The sequence below is a fragment of the Rhinoderma darwinii genome, chromosome 2 (assembly GCF_050947455.1).
Source record: "Rhinoderma darwinii isolate aRhiDar2 chromosome 2, aRhiDar2.hap1, whole genome shotgun sequence".
NCBI lineage: Eukaryota > Metazoa > Chordata > Amphibia > Anura > Rhinodermatidae > Rhinoderma > Rhinoderma darwinii.
In genome coordinates, this window is record NC_134688.1 from 218,438,945 (window position 1) to 218,450,370 (window position 11,426).

At 43.7% G+C, this 11,426-nt stretch overlaps 1 protein-coding gene across 3 annotated transcripts in view; it reads right to left on the bottom strand.

Annotated features, from left to right (window-relative positions):
- CYB5D2 (cytochrome b5 domain containing 2) overlaps nucleotides 1-10,102 on the bottom strand; it is a 30,275-nt gene extending 20,173 nt beyond the window's left edge. For 2 of the 3 annotated variants that reach the window (XM_075852851.1, XM_075852853.1), the window contains exons 1-4: nucleotides 9,753-10,102; nucleotides 3,765-3,830; nucleotides 2,633-2,773; nucleotides 2,287-2,470 (exon numbers count right to left, since the gene is read on the bottom strand). In XM_075852851.1, coding sequence (XP_075708966.1) covers nucleotides 2,287-2,470; nucleotides 2,633-2,773; nucleotides 3,765-3,830; nucleotides 9,753-10,029 — 668 coding nt within the window. In that variant the 5' untranslated portion in view covers nucleotides 10,030-10,102. The remainder of the gene's footprint in view (nucleotides 1-2,286; nucleotides 2,471-2,632; nucleotides 2,774-3,764; nucleotides 3,831-9,752) is intronic. The other variant, XM_075852852.1, reaches the window with a different exon arrangement.
- Between the last annotated feature and the right edge of the window lie 1,324 nt (nucleotides 10,103-11,426).

Consider the following 11,426-nt stretch of genomic DNA (forward strand, 5'->3'; position numbering starts at 1 on the left):
TTTAAGTGTCATAAACATTTAATTATTAGTTTTCAATTACACTCATGGCTGGTATTGCGTCTTAGGGCTCTTTGGATCATTGTGATAAATCTCAGACACCTGTGATAATTAGTTTGCCAGGTGTGCCCAATCAAAGGAAAACTACTTAAGGGTAGGTTCACACACACACTAATTACGGACGTAATTCGGGCGTTTTTGCCCCGAATTACGTCCGAAAAATGCGGCTTGAAAGAGTTGATAAACATCTGCCCATTGAAAGCAATGGGCTGACGTTTGTCTGTTCACACGAGGCGTATATTTACGCGCCGCTGTCAAATGACGGCGCGTAAATAGACGCCCGCGTCAAAGAAGTGACCTGTCACTTCTTGGGGCGTAATTGGAGCCGTTATTCATTGACTCCAATGAAAAGCAGCGCCAATTACGTCCGTAATGGACGCGGCGTTCAAGCGCCTGCACATGCCGTTACGGCTGAAATTACAGGGATGTTTTCTCCTGAAAACATCCCCGTAATTTCAGCTGTTACGGATGCTGCCGTGTGAACATACCCTAAGAAGGACGTTCCACATTATTAAGCAGGCCACAGGTTTCAAGCAATATGGGAAAGAAAAAAGGAACAGGTTGACTGTTTGCGGGTCCTGCGTGTCTGTGGCATGCAGAATCCACCTGTAAACGATCGATTACAGGACCTGCCGACCCTGAACCCGTCAGGTCCGCGGGACTGACTGATTCAGTGTAAAACAAGCAAAACAGCTGTTCTGTATAAAGAATACATTATAGCTGTATCTCCAAAATTAAAACGATCTATTTATTAAAAAGTTCCCTCAAAAGGTGTTCATAGCCTTTAGGCCTTATTCACACGAACGTGTATTAGGCGCGTCGCACGGACCTATGTTAGTGAATGGGGCCATTCAGACAGTCCGTGATTTTCACGCAGCATATGTCCGCTGCGTAAAACTCGTGACATGTCCTATATTTGGCCGTTTTTCACGCATCACGCACCCCTTGAAGTCAATGGGTGCGTGAAAATCACGCACTGCACACGGAAGCACTTCCGTGTGACGCTCGTGATTCGCGCAACAGTAGATAAAGAAATTAAGGAAAAAATAAAAGCACTTCCTTCATTTATTTTTCTAAACGTCAAAACCGCGTGTCATAAGCATGGCATATGCGTGACAATCCCGCAGAGACGCAGCACATACTGATGACACACGCAACTGCAACACGCACACGTTCGTGTGAATAAGGCCTTAACGTGTTGTTTTTACCGCATGGTGAAAGACTATACAAAAAAAAATTAAAAATAAATAAACTATGTGGGAATTCGGTTTTTTTTAATTCTACCTCGCCAACATATTTTTTTTTTCGTTTCCCAGTACATTATGTGGTACTTTAAATGGTGACATTAAAATCTACAACTTGTCCTGCAAAAAACAAGCACTCATAAGGTCGAAAAATAAGGCTGGGTTCACACGACCTATTTTCAGACGTAAACGAGGCGTATTCTGCCTCGATTTACGCCTGAAAATACGGCTCCAATACGTCGGCAAACATCTGCCCATTCATTTGAATGGGTTTGCCGACGTACTGTGCAGACGACCTGTCATTTACGCGTCGTCGTTTGACAGCTGTCAAACGAAGACGCGTAAAAATACAGCCTCGTCAAAAGAAGTGCAGGACACTTTTTTGGACATAATTTGAGCCATTTTTCATTGAATTCAACGAAGAACAGCTCCACATTACGGCCGTCAATGACGCCTCGCAAAATGCGAGGACGAGCAATTACGGAGCTGTTTTTCGGCCGTATCGGACGCTGCCGTGTGCACATACCCTAAAAAAGAAAGTTATGGCTTTTGGAAGGTGGGGAGGAAAAAACAAAAATGAAAAACCTGAAAAAGGCCTGGAGTGCCAAGGGGTCAAATCTGCTGCTGGTAAAGCAAAATGTTTAAATTTGCCACAAATTGTGTCGTTTGATAAATATACTACTTTTCATACAGGACATAAACAATCAGCCCTCGTGCACACGACCGAGTGCCATTTGGGCCGTTTTTTTCACAGCATCCGACAGCTTTCACTTTAGTGGGTGAATCAGGTCCGTGAGAACGGACCCGGATCTCCGATCTGTGGAAAGATGGAACACATCCTATCTTTCCACGGATCACGGACGGGACTCGGGAAGCAGACACGGTCATGTGCATTGGGGCTAAAACTATTTATAGCAAGGGCCTGACAGGTCCCTTTGAAACCTCATTATCATATGGGACATCAAATTATAGTGGATTTCCTTACCTATTTTTGGAACACCACACTCTGCTGGTACCAGAGCTAAATTCCGAGTTACAGGGTGGAAATTGCTTATTCTCTTCATGTCTCTGCTCTTTTAATCTTAACCCAACATCAATGACTGCTAATGCATCTTCTAAAGCTTTGGTCGGATTTCCATCGTCATCATAAAAGTGTCCCATTAGTTTACCTTAAAGAAAAAAAGACAAAAATTACTATTTTCTAGAAAGATGTACCCAAGAGCTGATGACACAAGAGCCAATGTTATAGCTCGCTAGAACAACATTATTATCAGCACCGCAGTCTCGTATTGCCAAAAAGTTTATTTGACATTGCCAATCTAAAGACATACCAACGACTGCATAATTCTTATGATAAAAGCGCAGCCAGTTGTTGAGGTGTAGCATCTGCGAGGGTGAGAGTTCGGACACATCATCTACGAGGCCGCCTTCTGTGAAGTCACCGGTCACGTAGGCTCGAGAGGCATCTCTTGCTGTATAAAAGAAAAGTCAATTTTGGCTGTTTTAAGTTTGAATCCATAGGATTTCTACCTACGGTAAGTTTGTTTAGTTAGAAAAATCTCATTATCCCCTTAAAAAGTGTAGCTAAACGTTTGACAAACTTCTGACATGTCATAGTGACGTGTCAGAAGTTTGGATTGTTGGGGGGGGTCCGAGCATGGAGACCCCCACCAATCTCTAGAACGAAGAAGCCGAAGCACTCGTGTGAGCGCTCAGCTGCTTCATGTTTGTTTGGCTTTTTCCGGAAAGCCGATGTATCGGAGAACAGGCTCATAAACTTTCTATTGAGTCCGTACACCGATACATTTATTTCCGGAAAAAGCCGAACAGACACGAAGCGGCTGAGCACTCACACGAGCACTTCAGCTGCTTCCTTCTAGCGATTGTTGGGGGTCTCAGTGCTCGGACCCCCACCAATCCAAACTTCTGACATATCACTATGACATGTCAGAAGTTTGTCGAACGTTTAGCTACACTTTAAGGTCGCAGATAATTTTGGCCTGCAGGACACAGTATATTTTCCTGTTTTAGCCTTACCTCATTCCAAGAACTTTTTACTTTTTGTTGACATAGTTGGTTTTGTGGGACGAGTTGCATTTTTCAATGACATTTTAAGGCACATTAGCATTTAACTTTTAGAAAAAAAATATATAACAAATCTGTAATTATGTTTTGTTTTTTTTACTTTGTAGTATAAAAAAAACAAGTCAATTTGTTCTACAAGTCTATACGGTTGCGATGAACTCTAATATATTTTCTTTTATGTTTTGTTGCTTTTATTGAATAAAAAAATATTTTATTGAACAGAAGTGTTTTTTTCAAAAGTTTGTTTTTTCTTTTTTTGTCTGCCTTAAAGGGAACCTGTCACCAGCATTTTAGCTATAAAGCCAGCAATACTTGGTGAAAGTGGGTGAAAAATCATTGTCATCTAAGCTATAAATATGTTCTAAGGAAGTTCTGTACCTTTAGTATTCCGTTTTTCAGTGGTCCCACGCCGTATGCAAATGAGCAGAAGAGTCAAATCTTCATCTGAAAAGAGTCAGATTTTCATTCCTCCAGCATCTCAGAGTGGACTCCACCTCCTTCTTTTTGATTGACAGCTCCTTAGCCAGTCAGGGCCTGACAGGTGCCGGCGGTGGGCGGGGTTAAGAAGCGGAGTCCCAGAGGGAAAACTAATTACCATAAAAGGCGGGAAAAGTTTAAACGACTATATTTACAGACAGAGGAGGACTTCAGGAAAGAAGAGAACAGGAAAGAACTCTGGACAGCTGCGGCCATTGAGGGGTCAGGTGAGTTTGACAGGTAAGATGTTGATAACAGGATCCCTTTAACCCCTTCCCTCTTTAGCCACTTTTGACCTTCCTGACCGAGCCTCATTTTTCAAATCTGACATGTGTCACTTTATGCGGTAATAACTCCGGAATGCTTTCACCTATCCAAGCGATTCTGAGATTGTTTTCTCGTGACACATTGGACTTTATGTTACTGGCAAAATTTGCTCGATATGTTCAGTATTTAATTGTGAAAAACACCAAAATTTAGCGAAAAATTGCAAAAATTAGCATTTTTCTCAATTTAAATGTATCTGCTTGTAAGACAGGCAGTTATACCACACAAAATTATTGCTAATTAACATCCCCCATATGTCTACTTTAGATTGGCATCGTTTTTTGAACATCCTTTTATTTTTCTATGACGTTACAAGGCTTAGAACTTTAGCAGCAATTTCTCACATTTTCAAGAAAATTTCAAAAGGCCATTTTTACAGGGGCCAGTTCAGCTGTGAAGTGGCTTTGAGGGCCTTATATATTAGAAACCCCCAAAAAGTCACCCCATTTTAAAAACTTCACCCCTCAAAGTATTCAAAACAGCATTTAGAAAATGTCTTAACCCTTTAAACATGTCACAGGAATTAAAGCAAAGTAGAGGTGAAATTTACAAATTTCATATTTTTTTGCAGAAATATATTTTTAGTACAATTTTTTTTATAACACAGAAGGTTTTACCAGAGAAATGCAACTCAATATTTGTTGCCCAGTTTCTGCAGTTTTAGGAAATATCCCACATGTGGCCGTAGCGTGCTACTGGACTGAAGCACCGGCCTCAGAAGCAAAGGAACACCTAGTGGATTTTGGGGCCTTATTTTTGTTAGAATAAATTTTAGGCACCATGTCAGGTTTGAAGGGCTCTTGCGGTGCCAAAACAGTCAAAATCCCCCAAAAGTGACCCCATCTGGGAAACTACACACCTCAAGGAAATTATCTAGGGGTACAGTGAGCATTTTGACCGTACAGGTTTTTTACAGAAATTATTGGAAGTAGGCCGTGAAAATTAAAATCAACATTTCTTCAAAGAAAATGTAGGTTTAGCGATTTTTTTTCTCATTTCCACAAGGACTAAAGGAGAAAAAGCACCGTAAAATTTGTAAAGCAATTTCTCCCGAGTAAAACAATACCCCACATGTGGTAATAAACGGTTGTTTGGAGACACGGCAGGGCTGAGAAGGGAAAGAGCGCTATTTGGCTTTTGGAGCTCAAGTTTAGCAGGAATGGTTTGCGGAGGCCATGTCACATTTACAAAGCCCCTGAGGGGACAAAACAGTGGAAACCCCCCACAAGTGACCCCATTTTGGAAACTACACCCATTGAGGAAATTATCTAGGGGTATAGTGAGCGTTTTGACCCAACAGGTTTTTTGCATAAATTATTGGAAATAGGCCCTGAAAATGACAATCTAAATTTTTTCAAAGAAAATGTAGGTTTAGCTAATTTTTTCTAATTTCCACAATCACTGAAGGAGAAAAAGCACCGTAAAATTTGTAAACCAATCTCTCCCAAGTAAAACAATACCCCACATGTGGTAATAAATGGCTGTTTGGAGACACGGCTTGGCTTAGAAGGGAAAGAGCGCTATTTGGCTTTTGGAGATCACATTGAGCAGGAATGGTTTGCGGCGGCCATGTCACATTTGCAAAGCCCCTGAGGGGAAAAAACAATGAAAACGCCCAAAACGTGACACCATTTAGGAAACTACACCTCTTGAGGAATTAATCTAGGGGCGTAGTGAGCATTTTGACCCCACAGATGTTTCATAGAATTTATTAGAATTGGGCAGTGAAAATAAAAACAATCCTTTTTCTTCAATAAGACGTAGCTTTAGCGCAAATTTTTTCATTTTCGCAACAAAGAAAAAAAAGAACCCAACATTTGTAAAGCAATTTCTACCGAGTACGGCAATACCCCATATGTGGTCATAAACTGCTGTTTGGGCACACGGCAGGGCTCAGAAGGGAAGGACCGCCATTTGGAGTGCAGATGTTGCTGGATTGGTTTCTGGGCGCCTGTGGGCCCAAAACAGTGGAAACCCCCCAGAAGTGACCCAATTTTGGAAACTACACCCCTCAATGCATTTACCTAGGGGTGTAGTGAGCATTTTAACCCTGCAGGTGTTTTGTAGAAATTAGTGTGAACTCGATGTTGCAGAGTGAAAATGGGATTTTTTCCACAGATATGTGGACAATATGTGGTGCCCGGCTTGTGCCACCATAACAAGACAGCTCTCTAATTATTATGCTGGGTTTCCTGGTTTTAGAAACACCCTACATGTGGCCCTAATCTCTTGCCTGGACAGTCGACCAGGCTCAGGAGTGAAAGCGTACCATGTAAAATTGAGGCCTAATTTGGCGATTTACAAAGTATTGGTTCACAACTGCAGAGGCTCAGATGTGAAATAATAAAAAGAAACCCCTGACATCTGACCCCATTATGGAAACTGCACCCCTCAAGGCATTTATTAAGGGGTGTAGTGAGCATTTTCACCCCACAGGTCTTTTCCATAAATGAATGCGCTGTGGATGGTGCAAATTAAAAATTTATATTTTTCCCTAGATATGCCATTCAGTGGCAAATATGTCGTGCCCAGCTTGTGCCACTGGAGACACACACCCCAAAAATTGCTAAAAGGGTTCTCCCGGGTATGACGGTGCCATATATGTGGAAGGAAACTGCTGTTTGGGGACGCTGTAGGGTTCAGATGGGAGGAAATGCAATTTGGCTTTTGGAGCGTGGATTTTGCTTGGTAGTTATTTTTGTTTGGAGTCTTACTGGTGTTTCCGTTTATAATGTAGGGCATATGTAAGCCGGGCGGAGTATATAAGGGGCATAGTCAGGTGGTATAATAATGGGGTAAAAAAAACAATAAAATAATCCATAGATGTGTGTTACGCTGTGAAGCAATCCTTTCTGCACAGGCCGGTGTCGCACTGATATATGGCGTCCTTTATTATCCCCCTTTTGATCCACGCTCCGCGCCTTTGTAGTTTGGGGAATTTTGCTAGGAAGTGTTGTCCTGGTATAATACGGGCACCGTCGCTTCCAGCGGATATGTTTGGGCCCTCCCTTTCCTGGTTCCCTAATTTTAGGTCCTTGATAAATCGCCTCTTGAAACAGAAGAAATGTTCCCCTCGGGCACAACTGCATATTTTTTTATTTCCTGACTTATTGGAGCCATAACTAATTTTATTTTTCATAGACGTAGCGGTATGAGGGCTGGTTTGTTGCGGGACGAGCTGTAGCGATTATTGGTACCATTTTGGGGTACATGCAACTTTTTGATCACCTTTTATCCTATTTTTTGGGATGCCAAGTAAACAAAAAAACGCAATTCTGGCACAGCTTTTATCGTTCTTTTTTATACAGCGTTCACCACGCATTATAAACTACATGTTACCTTTATTCTGCGGGTCAGTACGATTCCGGCGATACCTAATTTATAGCACTTTTTTATGTTTTACAACTTTTTGCACAATAAAATTACTTTTGTAAAAAGAATGTCTTTTTTCTGTCGCCAAGTTGTGAGAACCATAACGTTTTAATTTTTTTGTCGACGGAGGTGTATGAGGGCTTGTTTTTTGCGGGACGAGCTATAGTTTTTATAGGTACCATTTTTCGATACGTGCAACTTTTTGATCACTTTTTATTCTAATATTTGTAGGGCAAAGTGACTAAAAAACAGAAACTCTGGTAAAGTTTTTTACGGTTTTTTTTACGCTGTTCACCGCGTGCAATAAATAATATAATATTTTGATACCTCAGGTCGTTACATATGGTTTATTATTATTTTTCAATAATAAAGGACTTGATAAGAGTAAAAGGGGATTGTGTTTTATTTGATTACTTGAAACTTTTATTGTTTTCAAACTTTTATTATTTGCACTTTTTTTTTACTTTTTTTTACACTTTTTCTCAAGTCCCACTAGGGGACTTGAAGGTCCAACGGTCATATTTTTTTTTTTCTAATACATTGCACTACCTATGTAGTGCAATGTATTAGATCTGTCAGTCATTCACTGACAGCAAGCCGATTAGGCTTCGCCTCCCGGCGGGGCCTAAATCGGCTTCCGTAATGGCAGAGCAGGAGACCACTGTGTCTCCTGTTGCCATAACAGCAGTCGCCAGTCCTGATTGCCTGTCAGGGCTGGCGATCTGCTAGTAACCGCTACGATGCAGCAATCGCTTTCGATTGCTGCATCGAAGGGGTTAATGGCAGGGATCGGAGCTAGCTCCGGTTCCTGCCGTTACAGGTGGATGTCAGCTGTACAGTACAGCTGACTTCCACCGCTGATGACGCCGGATCAGCTCCTGACCCGGCGCCATCTTGCCGGCAGCTACGGAAGCCGATCAGGCGGATCTTGACCGGCTTCGGTGCTAGGCAGACCGGGAGGCCAGTATTAGGCCTCCGGTTGCCATTGCAGCCACCGGAACCCCGGCAATTTCATTACTGGGGTTCCGATGAGCTGCAAACACCTTAAGTGCAGCGATCGCGTTTGAGCGCTGCACTTAAGGGGTTAATAGCGGGGATCTAAGCTAATTTTGGTCCCCGCCGTTACAGCCGGATGTCAGCTGTAAGATACAGCTGAGATCCGGTGATGATGGCACCGGCTCAGCTTCTGAGCCGGTCCCAAACATTCGGCGTACATGTACGGCAAGATGCGGGAAGTCAATGCTTTCCATGACGTACATGTACGGCAAATGTCGGGAAGGGGTTAATAATCACTTTAAATGTAATTCTATAATGCATTGAAATACCTTTGTATTAAGGCCGGATTCACACGAGCGTGTTTGGTCCTGGATATACAGTCCGTACGTCGGCCGCATTTCCCGCACTGCAGGGAGCCGGGCTCCTAGTATCATAGTTATCTATGACGCTAGGTGTCACTGCCTCTCTGCAGAACTACTGTCCCGTACTGAAAATGTAATATAAATCACTGTATAAATCCATATGTGAGAAGCTCTCCCTGGTGGTGGGTGCAGGCTTCCAGAGTGTCATCATTTAAAGGGGGTTCTGGAATTTTCAGATAAGGATCACATGGCTAAAAGTGGATAACAAAACAACTCAGTGTTGTTACCGCACCAACAGTCTTCGCTGTTCCCAAGTCTTTTTATCATTTTTTGCGATGACGAGACGTCATGTCACATGACTGTGGCAACCAATCACTGCTGTATAATGCAACATCCCCATGGAAAGACCATCGTAATGACATCATTGTGTGCAGATGACAAAAAGGTAGGATTGGAGAGTGGCGGGAATTACCCAGTTTCCTGCTGCATTGCAGATCTACTAGGCTCTGTTCACACTGGCCGAATGGATTTCATCTCTACAGGATACGTGATAGATATAGCATATTTGTTTTGCAACTGACTAAACATACCCTTGTCAGGAATCTGGCATTTTTGTTTTTTTTACAAGGAACTAAGAATAGTGCACTTTACTATATTATTCTGTCCACAAGGGACAACAAAAGCCTGACAGAACCGAACCATGACATGTGAACAGAGCCCTATAGAAATTGACTCTACATTGACCATACCCTGCTGACTGTCCCCTATAGCGAGTGACATTTACACTGCAGGATTCACCCATATAACTAGAGCCAGTAATAAAGATTTGTACCTGCAAAGAAGCTGTAAGAACCCCCAGGACCGTAGTGCTTTATGCCCTTCTGCACATTAAACACCTGCCCCAGCACAGCCAGGTACAAGCCAGGGCTGCCATGCCCCCCATGATAGCTGGACAGCTCCTCCTTACTCAGCAGTCTTCCTTCGTTCACCCTGCACTTCTCTGGAAAGATATAGCTCAACCCAGGGACTTCAACGAAGGACCATGGACCCGTCCACGCGAGTAGCAGCGCCGCCAGGCACAAAGCAGCGGCTGCCAGGTACCCGAGCATGGGTACTGCTGAGGGCACTGCACGCACACTTCACCCGCCTAGTGCAATGCGGCTCATAGCTTCTTCCGGGCGCCAGAGGGAGGAGGTAGAGTATTACATATACACATTGCGTGTGTGGACACTGCCCTCTTGTGGTGTCGATATGAATTACAGCTTGCATCAACGTGACGCTCTACATGGGCACATTTAGGGTATGTTCACACGGCGGGGGTCCGTAACGGCTGAAATTACGGGGATGTTTCAGCCTGAAAACATCCCCGTAATTTCAGCCGTAACGGCATGTGCAGGCGCTTGAACGCCGCGTCAATTACGGCCGTAATTAGCGCGGCTATTCATTGGAGTCAATGAATAGCGGCTCCAATTACGGCCAAAGAAGTGACAGGTCACTTCTTTGACGCGGGCGTCTAGTTACGCGCCGTCATTTGACAGCGGCGCGTAAATATACGCCTCGTGTGAACAGACAAACGTCTGCCCATTGCTTTCAATGGGCAGATGTTTGTCAGCGCTATTGAGGCGCTATTTTCAGACGTAATTCGGGGCCAAAACGCCCGAATTACGTCCGTAAATAGGCCGTGTGAACATACCCTTAGGGTATGTGCACACACACTAATTACGTCCGTAATTGACGGACGTATTTCGGCCGCAAGTCCCGGACCGAACACAGTGCAGGGAGCCGGGCTCCTAGCATCATAGTTATGTACGACTCTAGGAGTCCCTGCCTCCCCGTGGAACTACTGTCCCGTACTGAAAACATGATTACAGTACGGGACATTTGTCCTGCAGAGAGGCAGGGACTACTAGCATTGTACATAAGTATGATGCTAGGAGCCCGGCTCCCTGCACTGTGTTCGGTCCGGTACTTGCGGCCGAAATACGTCCGTCAATTACGGACGTAATTAGTGTGTGTGCACATACCCTTAGGGTATGTGCACACACACTAATTACGTCCGTAACTGACGGACGTATTTCGGCCGCAAGTACCGGACCGAACACAGTGCAGGGAGCCGGGCTCCTAGCATCATAGTTATATACGATGCTAGGAGTCCCTGCCTCTCTGCAGGACAACTGTCCCGTATTGTAATCATGTTTTCAGTACAGGACAGTAGTTCCACGGAGAGGCAGGGACTCCTAGCATCGTACATAACTATGATGCTAGGAGCCCGGCTCCCTGCACTGTGTTCGGTCCACTACTTGCGGCCGAAATTCGTCCGTCATTTACGGACGTAATTAGTGTGTGTGCACATACCCTTATCAATACAATTACGCGAGTTTTGTGGCATAATTGTTTTGAGGAGAATGACAATGCCTAGAAAATAGTAAACAATCCCAAGCAGTCACTACTGACTGACGTATACCAGCCCATCTCAATACAGCTTTATGGTATCAAAGCCGTGGAG